Raw genomic sequence first — 14,871 nt, 5'->3', positions numbered from 1 at the left:
CTCTGGCAATAGACTTTCAAAGCCTCCCTTTTGGAAGGGTTAGAAACCCCTTGCTGTTCAGTCGGACTTGGTTTGGCTCTGGTTTCTGGCTAATGTGGCACTTGCCTTTGGCTCTGATCTCTCTTATCCTTCCCCAGTGTGTTTGCAAGATTAGGACCATTTTCCTTGTCTCAAGTTGATCCCTGGCTGTTCAAAATTAGATTACTTAACTTGAGAACCATGTAATCCCCTCTGGTCTCTTACCAAGGTCTTCCTGGCCAGCTTTAAAGACAGGGCTATGGACTAGAGGACACATTGTTCAGGCTTTGTACAGCGTAGCCATCAGCGCAGCCTTCTTCTCGGCTGAGGATGGTTTCTGGTCTAAGTCTCAGTCCTAGTGACTTGAGGACATATCATGGGACAGCATTGAAGAGCTGGATGCTTAAAAAATGGTCTCAGGCCCTGAGTTTCTTTCCCTACACTAGTCCAGTTTGGCCCTGGTGGTTGTCTCTGAGTTCCCCAGTTATTCTATTTGTTGCTGACCAGCAGGGTGAGCAGCACCTGGCGCTGCTTGGTCTCTGCTGTGTTAGCAACAGCACACCTAGTCCACGTAAGGAAGCTGCATGGAAGGTGAGCTTGTTCTGGTGCAGCATCCAACTTCACTGGCTGCTTCCAGCTGCCGAGAAGCAGGAAAGAGGATGAGCCTAGGGCTGCCTCATGGGAAGCGAAGGGTGATTCCTGCGTTCACAGCTGCTTTGGTGTGCTCTGTGCAGATGACCTGGCTGCAAAAGCCAATGTCCTGATCGACCCTGCGGAGCTGCAGGCAGTGACTATGGACGATCTCGATGAAGATGAGGAATCAGCAACATCGGCAGCACAGGTGAGCCGTGTACTGTTATTCATCTGCGGGGGCCCTGGTGCCAGGGCAGCAAGCAGATAAACAGCTTCACTTGCATGAGGGTCACTGGAGATCACCAAGGTCCTGGATGCACCAAGTTTGAGCAGCAAAATTTTCTTTGCTCTTCTCTCTCACTACCCACTGATCTGAATGTGCCCCCTCCCCTCCATGGCAGCTCTTGGTGCTTGCACTTGAAAGGGTGCAAGGCAACTGCAGACAGAGCAGCTTCTTGCTGTGCAGATCTGCTGCTTGTACCTGGCACGGGCTCTTACAGGAAGGAATGTGCATTTGCTAACCTGGCACTGCTGGCCCAGCCATGACAGGAGGGGTATCTGCTCACCTCCCAGTGGCCACTGTGCATCTATACCAACATCCTTGCAGGGACAAGGGAGGAACAGTGGGCAGCCAAACAGTTAGAACTGTTTCTTCCTTAATTTCTTTTCAGTCTCAGCGTCCCTCTGCTGCCCTGGCCATTGGTGGAGCTCTTGCTAGACCTGGCTGGCTCAGCTCCCCCACCCTGGGCCGTGCCAACCGCTTCCTCAGCACGGCAGCCGTCAGCCTGATGAACCCACGGCGGCCTCTTGGCACCCTGGAGAAGATCAAAGTGCGCACGCTAAGTGTGGAGCAGCGGACAGAAGAGGACAGTGAGTACTTGTGCTGCATGCTAGTGTGGCCCAGGTGGTCCCTGGGAGAATGATGTCTTCCAGCTCCCAGTACTCTCAAGGGGAAAGCAATCTCTTTACTGCCAGCATTGCTCCTTCCCGTTCTCAGGACATGCTGACACCCACAAGTCCACAGTTAGCCAGTTTGCCATCCTGAATATGACACTGGTGATGCTGTCACTCTGCTTGTAAGAAGACGCTGCCTTGGTTCCTGCAAGTGCAGTGAGACTTTGCAGGGAGGTAGTTCAAAGGGAGCTGTAGCCACGCTTGCTCTGAACACAGACCAGCCGGAGGATGATCCGTGGGGTGGGCCAGGCAGGTCTCTGAAGCATGTACAGGGCTTGAGAAAGTGGGACTTGCGTGGCCTGGGTCTGTTAGAACAGATCTGGCAGGTCAGCCTGGTGCAGGCAGTGAGATGGGAATGGTATGTTAGTGTATCTGGTGAGTCCCGTGGGCTGGGAAGGAGCACTGTGTTACAGAGGCACAGCAGGGCTTTGGCTTCAGAGAGGTGCAGGCAGAAGCTGAGGTGCCAAAATGCCTTGCTGAGAACTTCTCTCCTGTCTTGGGGTTGCATTTGCAGTTGAAGGCAGCCATGGAAATGAGGGTCTCTTACTGGGCAGACCCCCAGAGGAGCCAGACCAGCCCATCACAGAGAACTCCCTCTTGGAAGTCCTGGATGGGATAGTGATGATGTACAACCTCAGTGTCCACCAGCAGCTTGGGAAGGTAAGCAGCATGTTCTATGCAGGAATCCATTTCTCCAACCTCCATGCTTCTACAGTGACTCTGTTTTCTGCTTATTTGGTGACTGTATGCCCTTTCCTGCTTCTCCTAACCCCCATGGGGGATCTGGTTGCATGCGTATGTGTCTAGGGAAAAAAATACCCTCATTTATTGTTGCAATCTGCTTGTTTTTCAGATGGTTGGTGTGTCAGATGATGTGAATGAATATGCCATGGCACTGAAAGACACAGAGGAAAAAATCAGCCGCTGCCCAAAGAGGGTAAGTGTCTCTGGACTCCCAGCTTCCTCCTCTGGTGGAGCCTCAGTATCTGGCAAAAAGGATGAAGCAGTGGGTGATTTCCAGCCTTGGAGCGGCCAATGTCTTGGATGAGGTAGTAACCCACACCTGGAGCTGGCAGCCACATTTTATACTGTGCCAACCCTTTGTACCACTGCCTCAAGGAACAGAGGGACTGAAGCAACTGCTCCAGCTTCTCCCAGACAAGCCGTAGCAGCTTGCAAACCTCCATGTGCTGCAGACGCCTTGGAGCCAGTCACTTGGGGTGGGGACCCTCCAGTGCTGGACTTGGGACACATCTGTCCTATTCCATCTGCTGGAGACTAAGTGTATCTGATGATGCATTAAAAAAGTATCCCTGACAGCAGGTGACCCTAAGCTGCTGCCCACACTGGACCAGCAGCTGCATCAGGCCTTGTGGGCTGCAGCTGAGACCAATAATTGCTCTTTATAGCGCTGCTTCCCACTCCCTCCACAGGAAGGCTGCTGACCCCTTTCCCTCCTGCCAGTACTCCCTAGCTAGCCCCAAGGTGGTGCTTGCTTTTGCATTGTTTATCCCTCTCTGAAAAAGGATGCCATAAATGAGGATGACATCTACCCTGACATCTCTGCACTCTTTTCAGAGGAGAGACATCCATGAGGAACTGCTGAAGAGCCAAAAGGTCTTCTCTGAGAAGCTCAATCACCTAAGCCGACGCCTCGCCTGGATAAATGTCACCATTTATTCAAAGGTGGGCAGGAGCGTAATGTAAGCAGCTCCGAGGAGACGGAGCAAGTGTGCCTCTGTATCTGCTGCTCGGCTCACATGTCACAAGTGTCATTTTCCCTGGTGTTGGAGCAATGCTGATGATCTGTGGGGCTTGTTTTTCCCTTCTTGTGCATCAGAGACTTCTTCCTAGGCCTGGACCTCATCCTGTCCCAGGCTTGGTCCCGTAGTGTTTGTTAGGACACAGCCCAGTCTGTTCTGAGCTGCGTGTGGTGCTGTAGGCTTTCCTTTGGGGCATCAGGCCTCTGCACTGAGGACAGAAGGGTGCAGGTCAAAGGCAGATTCACTTCTCAGGGTATGTCTAGAGGATAGAGGCTACTGTGAACCATTTCCCTGAGCTGTGCTGTGCACCACAGGGTGGTCTCAGTAGTGCTGCTCTTCCTTTTTTGTTCTCCTCTTCTTCACTTGGTTCCCACATAGAGAGAGTGTGTTCCACATTTAGTAACACAGTGTCTGTTTGCACAGGTTGTCCTTTCTTCCTTGCATTCACCATTTTCCAGGAAAAAGTCTCTGGTCTGTTTTCTCATGAGCAGTTTGTGCTCTTATGCTCTGCAGATCTCCTCTTCCTGTCATCCCTTGCATGTTGCCGTGCCCCATCTGTGTTTGTAGCTTTCTTGTGCTGGGGAAGAAGAGATATTTCCCTGAACATGCAGTGACAGCAGGGTCTCTGCGTGTGTCTCAGGATGTAAACAGGGAGGGGAAGAGTGGTAGTTCCTATGAACACGTCTGGCAGAGCTGCAGTGGCTGATCCTGACTGACATGCTCTTTGCTCATCCCCTCCTTCACTCCCAGAGCAGGACTGCATGGCACAGTGCTGCGCTGCAGAAGCTCTCCAGCTGCATTAGCATAGTGCACACTTGCCAGAAAATAAACCTTTCTTCCCGGACTGCTCTTGAAAGGCTGAGGAGCATTAGCGGTGTGCATTGCAGGGATCGCTGTGATGGCCCATGCAGAAACACTATTCGTGTCTCTAGATGATCTATTGTCATATTAAATGCAGGTACCCACTTCCCATCAGGAGTGTGGTGTCACCTTTCTGGATGAATCAGCAGCATCTGGGAGTGAAGGTTACAGCCTTCCCCACTGTGCTCCTGCCTTGGTCTGCTTGGCCGGCAGGGAGAGCAGGTCACTAGCTAGCTTGGGGTGTGAAATGTGCCTCAGGAGTGAAGTGAGCTTGCTTGGAGAAGAGTGTGGCTGCACAGAGGAGCTTGTCCATACTGCCTATATCTTCAGGGCTCCGTCTCACAGCTGTCACAGGTGCCTGCAGTTTCCCCGATGGAGACATCCACCCAGCGGGCTCCTACATCCCTGGGACTTGTGTGCAATGGAGGGACACATCTGTATGACTGTTGCAGGCACTGCTGATGGAGAGAAAGAGACTGGTTCTGTCTAGAGGTGAAGTCCTGCTCTGTGCTGAGGTGTCAGAGCACAGAAGAGGCTGCTTCTTCCTCAGGGGAATTAGTCACTAGTTTATTCTGAGCTGAGGGATTCAAGATTAGATGAAAGAGCACACTACAGCTTAAAAACACTTTTAGTTTTAAAGTAGATAATCCTATCTTCAAAACATCCCCGTGGGAAGACCATTTCAGCTTATTTTATTACACCACTGTATTTATGCATCACACTGTGGATAATCACATCTTTCTTTGTATCCTTTTGGTGTAGGCTTTCTTCGAGCTTGGTAATACCTGAGATGACTTTTTGAGGTTATCAAGTCTTAATAAAACCAAATGCAACTTTCTTTACCCTAATGTTGTCTGTGTCAAGATAAAGATGTCTTTTGGTCAATTTAGTTGATTTACGCTAGTTCAGTCTAATTTACAGAACAAACCCATGTAAATCTCCCAAAGGTGGTAGCCACATACTTTAGAAAAGCCACTAAGCAAATTAAATCACTTATGTCCACCTCTGATTTTAATTTTTGTTAATTAGAAGTATAACCCTCCTCCATCTATTTTTATGCAAATTGTTATTGCTTATGGTATTTCTTGGCATTGCAGAATATGAAATAATATTTCCTCTTTTTATGACTTTGTTGGTGCTGATTTTTATAGCTTAAAGTTATGTAGATGCCCTTAAATTTCCTGTTTTTAATTTAGGACCCCCTGAGTTTTGCTTAGAGAAGCAAGAGGCTGATGTTCCTCAGAACAGTGAATCTGGTTGAATGGCTGGCACAGAATCCAAAAGGCTGTGGCTGCCTATTGCAAAGATCTGAGTTGGTATGAGCTTTCAGCCTGTTCCCATTTAATTCCTACAAAGGACCAGCTTTCTTTCCAGCAGATTTATGCTGTGTTTGCTAGTGCCTGCCTTCCTTCAGCCAGTGTACTTGGAATAAAAACTAGCACGCCTATTTTGGTCAGGCCTGTGTGGTCAGATATGTCCTCCCAAGGAGCAGTTCTTGGAGGGTCTCAAGGCTCAGTGAGATAAAGCCATCTGATTTCACGCTGATGACAGTTGTGCTCTGAGCTTGAGGTTGGTGTAGAGATCTCTGATTATTCCTTCCACCTAAAGCTTCTGTGGCTCTGTGAAAAGACTGAATGGCACATATCTGATTAATGAACTTAGAGCAGTGGTCTGAGGAACGTCTTAGACAGAGATGTTTCTGAGGTCTAAGCATGGTGCTGACTGTTGAGAAGCTGGACAAAACTGAATGGGGATTGTTGTGTTCTCTCTGCCCAGGAGAAGATGCAGGATATATATTGGCTGCTGCAAGTGTGCATCCGCACCATCGAGCACGGCGACAGGACGGGCTCACTTTTTGCTTTCATGCCGGAGTTCTACCTCAGCGTGGCTATGAACAGCTACAGTGCACTCAAGAACTACTTCAGCCCTGTAAACAGCATGGAGGAACTTCCAGGTAAGGGGATGGGAAGGCCTTGCTAATTCTGGCCTGATAAAGTCTAAAGCAAGCCACATCCTTATGGTGAAGTAGTGGTAGTTGGGCATCATCCCTTCTGAGTCCTTTCCTGGTTGTGATGTGCTGCACCAGTATATATTGCCTGTGTGCTGTGGGGCAGGTGCTGAGTAGGTACCTGCTGGTGAGCTGTGACCGTTGCTGAGCGTAAGCAGGGAGCCCATGCCTTCCCCAAAGTTGTCGCAGTGTTGGCTGTAGTGAAAATCACTGGCAGCTATGGATTTTGTTTCCAAGGAGGCACCAGGAATGGACTGGGATGCTGGAAGATGTGATTGCCCTGGCCATGTGTGCCACTGCCTGCTGGTCTCTGGGTAGGGGAAAATGTGCTGTGAGTGCAGGAATTGGGACTGCTTTCAAATGTGCCTGGGATTTGGATACATTCCTGTGGAGATGACCACCCACTTGATGCCAAGAGTCCGTGTTTGGGTGGATTCCCTCTGTGCACGTTCTGTGCTTTTCCTGACTAAGTGCTCCCGGCAAGCTCTTAGCACATTGTTCTGTGCTTTCCAGACCCTGTGAAGGTAAGAAGAGCTTCTGTTCCCACCAACAAGAAATAGCTAAACTGTTCACATCCATTAAGTGGGGGCTGTACCTGCTGTTCAGGGAACAGTAGAATCAAGCGGTAGCAGATTTCTTCAGGGCCTGCAGGCTGGACATGGCTTTTCTGGGTAGATCTAGGGTGTTACTTGTGTTGCTCAGCCTCTTCTGCACTAGGCATCTCTCCCTTGCCGTCCGACTCAGTTGCATGGTTTTATCTTTCTCCAAGTAACTGTTTTAGACTCTGCAGACTGAGGCAAGCAGCTCTGTTGGAGATGAATGTGCTTTCCCAGCTGTCTGTTTTGACAACTAGACAAAACCGTAAAGTTAGCTATAGCTGTATCCATGGCCTGTGCCATGTCCACAGGAATGCTGGGACCACAGGGCTGCCCATTGGGCCATTGGTGTGACACCTGCTCCCTCCTTCTCTTTGCAGGCTACGAAGAGACCCTGATGCGCCTCGCTGCCATCCTGGCCAAGCATTTTGCTGACTCAAGGATTGTGGGCACGGGTAAAGCTGCTCTCCTCTGCTTTGGGATGATAAAGTTGCAGGTCTGGCTGGTCCCACTGCCAGTGGCTCACCAGACTTCTGCTGGGAGCTACCTGTTGGAATCTGTTGAGTGCTTTATGCCTCCACATACAAAGAGAGGCTGGGCACTGCCCTTGTCCAGTGTGTCCTGCTTATTCCAGGGTTAGATACATGACCTAGGATACCCTTCTGAGAACAGGACTTGTGTCCCAACTATTTGTGTGTCAAATCTGGGGTTACTTCTTAGCTGCCTGAGCATAGGCATGCTCTCCCCATCACCTGGGACAGCGAGCCTCTGTAACTGTGGGTCGGTTCCTCCTTGCCTCTGGTACTCAGCTGCTCCCTAGCATGCTGCGTGTCCTTGGATATCTGGCCTAGTCCCTTCTCATTCCCCCACAGACATCCGGGACTCCTTGATGCAGGCGTTGGCCAGCTACGTCTGCTACCCCCACTCACTGCGTGCTGTGGAGAGGATCCCAGAAGAGCAGTAAGTGCAGCCCTGCCTGTTCCTGGGGAGCTGGGGCAGGGCTGGGGTGGTGGCAAGGCTGGATGGGGGAGCACACAGGCTGCCAAGCACCATCGAGGGTCCAGGAGCTGCAGCAGGGTGCTGGAGTTGGTTTGGGGAGCCTCCTGTCACCCTTATACCAGTGGCTTTACTCTGTCCTAGCTCCATGGGTCCTACTGTGGGTCTTATTTAATCCCTTGTCCCCAAACCCTTTGTGGCTGACCTATGTCTTTCATCTGGCAGGCGTATCTCCATGATGAAGAACCTTCTGGCTCCCTATGAGCAGCGACCCTGGGCACAGACCAATTGGATCCTCGTCAGGCTGTGGCGGGTGAGCGTCCTGTCTCCCTGCCCCTCTCACCATCTGGGGCTGGTTGGACATTGGGCATTTCACTTTCCAGTAGCAGCAAAACCCTACTGTTTTCCAGCCTCTAAGATCTTTCTTTATGTCTTTTACCAGGGCTGTGGCTTTGGGTACAGATACACACGGCTCCCACACCTGCTGAAAACCAAGCCTGAGGATGCCAGCCTCCCCAGCCTGCAGAGTAAGTGGGGCAGGGGATTGACACTCGGGATTATGATGGGTGGTGAGGGAGGACTGGCCTCTTCCTCAGCAGCCGTCCCTACTATGGGCCAAGCCAGCTGGTGAGATGGCTGCTGAAATGGGATCCTGGCCAAATATCCGGGCCTGACCTTTGCAGCCAGTATTTCCTTTCCTGGACATCCCCAGTCTCTCTGCACTGGCTGATGACTCTTTTGCCTGCTGGGTGATGGGGTAGATCCATCACAAGGAGGAGTTCTGCCCTTCAAGGGAGAGGAGAGACGCCCAGGGCTGCATCCTTACTGGAGCTTTACCCCAAAATGTAAGCCTGGGAGAAGGCTCTCTGATGTCCGCATCGAGCAGCTGCTGTGGAGAAGAGTTGGCGAGTATGCCAAGCAGTAGGAGCCCTGTGAGAGGGAGTGGGTGCCCGAGGAGGAAGGACACTGGAGAAGTTTGCAAACAGGATGTGTTTTAACCAGGCATCTCTCTTGGAGCCTGGAAGACCCTGTCCTGCCTTTGGCATGGCAGTTTGGTTCTCAGCACTGTCACCAAAACGAGGGGTTTCTTGGCTCTGTTGCAGCTGAGAAAGACATGGGGAGGAGAAGATACCTTTGTTGAGCTGAAGAACATGTCCCCAGCTTCACCCTTGCAGAGTCTGGGCCTGTCTGGATACATTCCTGACCCCGCTCTGCTGTGCAAAAGGCTTTGTGCCAGACGTAGCTCCTGGGGAGCTGCCCAAGGATGGGGGACAGAGGGTGCTGCAGCCTGACATGGGCAGGCAGCATACAGAGGTGTGTGCTAATCCCCATCCGGTGGGGAGAGCTGCCTGTCTGTTTTAACGGCACTCTTGTTCTCTTTCTTTCTCCTGCCTATGGGTGCCCAGGAGATCTCTCTGTTGCTAGTTTCCAGAGTAAGTTTGTTGTGTGACCCTCTCTTGTCTGGTGAAGTAGCTTTAGAGAACTCCCTCCTTCCCCTTTTCTGTCTAGAGAGAACCTTCTTCAGGGGGCAGAGGGCTTCACGCAATGATTGCTTTTCTCAGTTACGTCCCTGGGAGATGCCAGGGGGACCGGTGCCCACATGGCAGTCTCTGAGGCTGCATCACGGACCCGCTCTTGCACGTGTTTTATCAGGATTACCTCTGGGGTCAGAGCCCTGCTGCAGCCCTCTCATCCTTGGAGGACGATGGGGAAGCCCTGATACACATGCAGGAGGGACCTCGTGACTGTCCCCTCACCCTCCTACCGCACAAGCAAGCTCCCAAGTGGCTGCCACCAGTCCCGTGGGGCAGTGACCAAGCTCTGCCCATCCCGGGGAGCTCTGGGGCTGGAGCAAAGTTCCTCAGCTTTCAAGGCCTCTCTCTATCCATCTCCAGATGGCTCCGCACAGTCTGAGTCCATAGTGGGCTGGGCTGGCCACTGGGGACTTGCTCCTGGGATTGCTATTTTAAGGTGCAGCCAAATCAATAATGAATGCTGATTTAATTGAAGAGGGACATGGGACTCAGAGGTGTCCTTGAGGTGCTGCCCGGGGAAAGAGGAGGAAACGACCCCCCCCCTTCTCACCCATCAGTCTTCACCTTGTTGCAATTTGAGCGTTGGCAGGGACAGCAGGACAAACTGCTGAGCTGAGAGAAATCCCTGTTTGTCTGGGTCTGCTTCTGCAGGCCAGTCTGAAGGGAGCTTGGGCAAATGCCTCTTCTCTGGTGCTCCAGCCTTGGGGATGCTTCCTTGGAGGACTCTGCACAGGTGGCAAAGGTGGGCTGGTGCTGCTTCATGATATCCATGAAACACGCAGAGCACAGACTACCTGGTCTCCTATGCTGCCTTTTGCCCATGCTCACCGATGGTGAGCAACGAGATGGCTGCCTGGGTTAGCCCAGGGAGGGGGAGAGGGAGAGGCTCAGAAAAGCCATCTGTGTTCCTGCCTGCTCCCTGAGTTGTTCCTTAGCCCCGCTGACACCGAACAGCTCTCGTGCAGGCAGGGCTATACCTCCAGTTTGGCTTCTGAGAGCAGATGGGGGCTCTGTTCAGAGGCGGGGGCAGTTCTGGTCGTCAGCTGCTGTAGGAACTTGTTTTGCTTTCGTCATGGGTTGTAGGCAAGGCCGGGTGCTGTTACGGCATGCACATGGTGAGCAGCAGCGGTGGCCCTGTGCCAGGCCCAGCCTGTCTTGCTTTTACCGAGCTGCAGGGTGGCTTCAGGTCGCAGCACAGGGCTCCTCTGCCCCAGGCCTTCTCCCCACGCATCCATCAAGTGGTGGAGGGCAGGTGGGTGGGACCATGAGATTATCTAGCTGAGCTCTTACACAATGTGGGACAGAGAATTCACCCACGTCCCCTTCCCAAGTACAGCAAATTGCCTAAGCTAAAGATGTCTTTCAGGAAGAAACCCTGTCTCGATCTGACAACAGCAAAAGCATCAGCTGGTGGCAGTTAAATGTCCAAGCCCTTCTGATGGTGGTTCCTCACGCTCAGAGATAAATGCATCACTTTTTCCTGATGGGAATGTACCTAACATCATCTTCTGTCTTCCACTGCTGCTGCTCTGCCTTTCTTTGCTGGGTTAAACTCTGCATTACAACATTGTATTCTTCAAAAATGCTTGTGTACCAGGATAAACTCACTTCTTGGTCCTTTTTAATGGTGAAAAGAAAGTGCAGCCTCTGTGTCTTATTCAGGAAGGGGTTTTGCTTTTCTGTGAGCCCTTGTGTTCACCCTTTCCATGTTTTTAGCAGCCCCAGAGTTGCCAGTGTCACGCTAGCTAGAACGCCTCCTTGATCTGCTGGTCACAGAGCCAAAATGTGCATTAGCCTGTTTGCCAGCGCTTTGCTCTGGAGGCATGCGCGAGTCCCAGGTGTGCACTGGGGCGTCCTGATGCTTTGCACTCGGCCTTATTGGTATCTCATCCCCTGAATGCAGCTTGCTTTCCTTCTGCCTCACCCTGCAACATTCCCTTTGGTCCTCTCTAAATACATCTTTGAATGGGCACAGTTTACCAGTGATGTGGATCGCTGCATCCCCAGCTTACCTCTTTCACTGCTGTTTCATCAGTCCAATGGCCACAGCGCAGCTGTGTCACATTTACATCTGGATCCTTTCAAAAACTCAGATTAGCGTTGGGTGGAACTGCTTTGCTTCTGAATCTGGTCCATTTTGGGCTTTCCTCCTCTGTGCTCCCAGTTCTACTGTAAACGCTGCAGCATCCAGAGCCCCCTTGGGCTGCTGACCAAGTCTCACAAATAGCCCTGTTATAAATCTTCCTGGGTCATTAGCAAACTATAAAGTACATAATTATCTTCCTGTGATGAAAATACATGACCCTGCTTCTTTATAATTATCTAGTAGAAGCACTTATTGAAGGCTTCCACTTTGTCTGCTTTATTAATTTTTAACTCTATCTATTAATGGGCCTCTGCTACTGTTAGATTTTTTCCCATTACTACTTTTTTTAATAATTCTGATAGATTTTTTTTCCTATAGTTGAAGAAACTTTGCATGTAGAGTGGTTAGTCGTGGATGTTTCTTTTATGTCTTCTCTATTACCCCACTTCTCCTTGTTTTCATCAACCGCTGGCTATGTTTGATTGTGTTCACTTTACCTTTTACATTTTAACTTATGTCTTTGCTTCATCCTGGTCTCAGTGAACCGTTCAACCCAAGTGCTTGCTGTAGCACTGGGGCTTTCTGGCTGCCTAATAATCTTCTCAAAGTCCCCCCACCTAGATTTTTTTTTTTCCCCTCTGACTATTCTGCTCATATTTTTGTGGGTAAGTTTCTGTTATGGAAACATCGGATATATCTATAACCGCTTGGGGCCATGCTCTGTTGCCCACATTAAATGTATTGAGGTCATAATTTCTGGCCTTGGAAAACCACCGATTTCTGTTCTGATGACTGATCTTTATCTGTCATAATGAAGGCTAAGCCAAGACTGAATGGCTTTTGTATTAGGGAGTTACAAGTTTTAGAAACACTAATGACATACTATTGCCAGGATCAAGAAAGTAACCACATCAGTGAGTATCCACAAATTCCCTATGAAATGGCATCGCTGTCTGAAATGGCACACGTAAGGGCTGTGTCATTACCCAGGAGGGCAGTCATAACTGAAAAATGAAGGTGGGTGGAAATACAAAGGTGAACATCTTGCAAATGAAGATGAACACAGCACCAGGGCTAGGTTTCTGGATACCACTAATGGTTGCCCCACGGAGAACCTCATCTGGGAACTCATGCAAGAACAGAAGCTGCTCGTTCCTTTTGTTGCTTTCAAAGAGTAGCAGAGATTGCAGCATATTTAGATTCAGGATCCTCTTGGGAGCAACAAAAGCCAGGGAAGTCCCCTGTTTCCAGGTGTTGGCTTAAAACCTTAAAAAAACATACATAACTGTGGAGAAGTTTGACAACAGGCACCACTTTTTAGTGCTTTTATAGACTGGCACAGTCTTTGCCAGCAACAGGGAAAGCATTTAAGAGCCTAGAGTTGGAGGTTTGGAGCAAATTCACACCACTTATTGGATAAAGACCATGAGGAAATAGTCGTTGGCTAAAATTCAGGATAAAGCAAGTTATTACAAGCATAAGAGCATCCTTCAAAAAGCCAAAGCTGCCTTCAGATGAGGTAGACTTTGGCTGGGCGATTCATTTTGAGATCTGTGCTGACTTGAAATGTTGGTAAAAGAGGCTTTGGCGACAGACCAACAGGACAACGCGCAGAGCTCATCTGCGAGGAGCGGTAATCCTTGCCTAGAACTGCTTCAGTACTTGAAGGCTGGGAGGGAGCTAATATGTCAGCAGTTTTAATAAAAAGCACTTTTTACACATTGAGGGGAGGCTGGGAAAAAGAAGACACAAAAAACTTAACCCTATAAAAGGACCTTCCAATTCTGAATGACTGGGAGAGAAAAAGTAGATGGAATTCAGCATCGCCAGATGTAAAGTGGTGAATGTGAAGGGAAAATGTGATTAAAAATTAGTGGGCTGCAAGCTGAACATAACCCTTAGAGACAAGATTGCAGGGTTGGCTCCCTGGGACCTGTCTATGCACCCTTCTAAGAAAAGAGCCACAGTATTTCAGGTGTGACCTCTCCAGGGGCAAGCAGAGGGGTGACACCTCCCCTTGATCTGTTGAGCACATCCTCCTACCATCACCCACCTCTTAGCTGTAGCGAGAGCATTCACCTGTCCCCTGTTCAGGCTGGTATCCTACAAAACCACTTTAACAGTGTCCAGATCTTTTTTTCCCAGCCAGGACTGATATTTGGGGTCATTCTTCCCCAGATGCAGAATTTTCTCCTTTTTGAATATGATCGGGTTTTCTGTCCCAGTCCTCAAGTTTCTTAGGGTGCCTCTAGCACATCGGACAAAGCCCCTTGTTAAGTGTCATCTGCAAATTTGGTAAGGGTGTGCTGTGCCCCATTGTCCATCACTGACGGAGAAGACAATGAGGTGGGCTCTCCACTTGCACCTTGCAACCAGCAAGTTCCTGAGGATCTTGAACTGTAATTCTTGCAAAAGGGTTATCCTTGAACTGTCATCCTAGTGTAATCTTTTGGAAAATATCAGCTTGATGCCCAGTCAAAGGAACAAATTACACAACAGCAATTATGAGGAAAGGAAAACAGAACAAAAAGAAAACCACATTATGCCTTTGTGCAAATCTGCCACACGCTTGTGGTTTGGATGCTGTGTGTGCTTCTGGTTCCACCTCTCCAAAGAAAACCTGGGAGAACCGGCAAGGCTCAGGGAGGGATGGATGGCAACAGGGATAAAGATGTGACAGTTCCTGTATGAGAAACTGGACAGGCTGGGGCTGTTCGCATTCAAAAGACTATCATAAAGGTCTGAAATCATGGCTAGCTGGAGGAAGTGACTGCAGAGCAGCATCTCTCTGTCTCTCCCACCAGAAGGAGGGGGCTGCAAAGAATAAATATTATCAAATAAAGCAAGTAGGAGCCAAGCTCAAATCCAAATTCCTTCCACCACACACAATTGAGCTGTGAAATGTTGCTCCAGGACAGGTTCAATGCTAAAGGCATACACAGTTTCAGGGGACACTGGGCAAGAAATCCACTGAGGATCACTAAATACATAAAAAGGACGTCTGGCTTGGGCAGTCCCTGAGCCACATGTAGCCAAGGGCTGGGAAAGTACTTGCGGTTGGGAGTAGGACATCAAAGACATTTGTTGTGATGAAATCCCTCCCAAAGATGTGCTTTTAGGCAGGATCAAAGCCAGGGCACTGACCTGCCTGGAGTGATTATGCACTGCGAGACATCAGCGTGTGTCCTCCATAACAACAGAAGCTCATGGCAATTATTAGTGGGTATTTACAGAATAATTTATCCTGTTCTCATTTGAACTGATGGTCTCCTGCCATCCCCCTCTGGCTTTGCTAATCCTAGCTGGCAATCTGCCTGTAGTTCCACCTCGCTTCTCAATCCTTAGGGATGTGATGGAGGTCGCCCCATGTTTCTTGTTTCACCCTGTTTCGAGTAGACTGCCACCCCAAAGACCTTCTGTG

At 49.9% G+C, this 14,871-nt stretch overlaps 1 protein-coding gene across 2 annotated transcripts in view; it reads left to right on the top strand.

Moving 5' to 3' along the window:
- The window catches only part of RNF123 (ring finger protein 123), a 52,983-nt gene that overhangs the window by 19,100 nt on the left and 19,012 nt on the right, over positions 1 to 14,871 (top strand). For both annotated transcript variants that reach the window (XM_087743324.1, XM_087743325.1), the window contains exons 22-31: positions 753 to 859; positions 1,323 to 1,521; positions 2,120 to 2,265; positions 2,459 to 2,542; positions 3,184 to 3,291; positions 6,006 to 6,183; positions 7,214 to 7,288; positions 7,706 to 7,793; positions 8,055 to 8,142; positions 8,272 to 8,356. In XM_087743324.1, coding sequence (XP_087599450.1) covers positions 753 to 859; positions 1,323 to 1,521; positions 2,120 to 2,265; positions 2,459 to 2,542; positions 3,184 to 3,291; positions 6,006 to 6,183; positions 7,214 to 7,288; positions 7,706 to 7,793; positions 8,055 to 8,142; positions 8,272 to 8,356 — 1,158 coding nt within the window. The remainder of the gene's footprint in view (positions 1 to 752; positions 860 to 1,322; positions 1,522 to 2,119; positions 2,266 to 2,458; positions 2,543 to 3,183; positions 3,292 to 6,005; positions 6,184 to 7,213; positions 7,289 to 7,705; positions 7,794 to 8,054; positions 8,143 to 8,271; positions 8,357 to 14,871) is intronic.

Source organism: Nipponia nippon, unplaced genomic scaffold (assembly GCF_047370975.1).
Source record: "Nipponia nippon isolate SJK-2023a ecotype South Korea unplaced genomic scaffold, ASM4737097v1 scaffold_9, whole genome shotgun sequence".
NCBI lineage: Eukaryota > Metazoa > Chordata > Aves > Pelecaniformes > Threskiornithidae > Nipponia > Nipponia nippon.
This window is presented reverse-complemented; position numbering and strand designations above follow the sequence as displayed.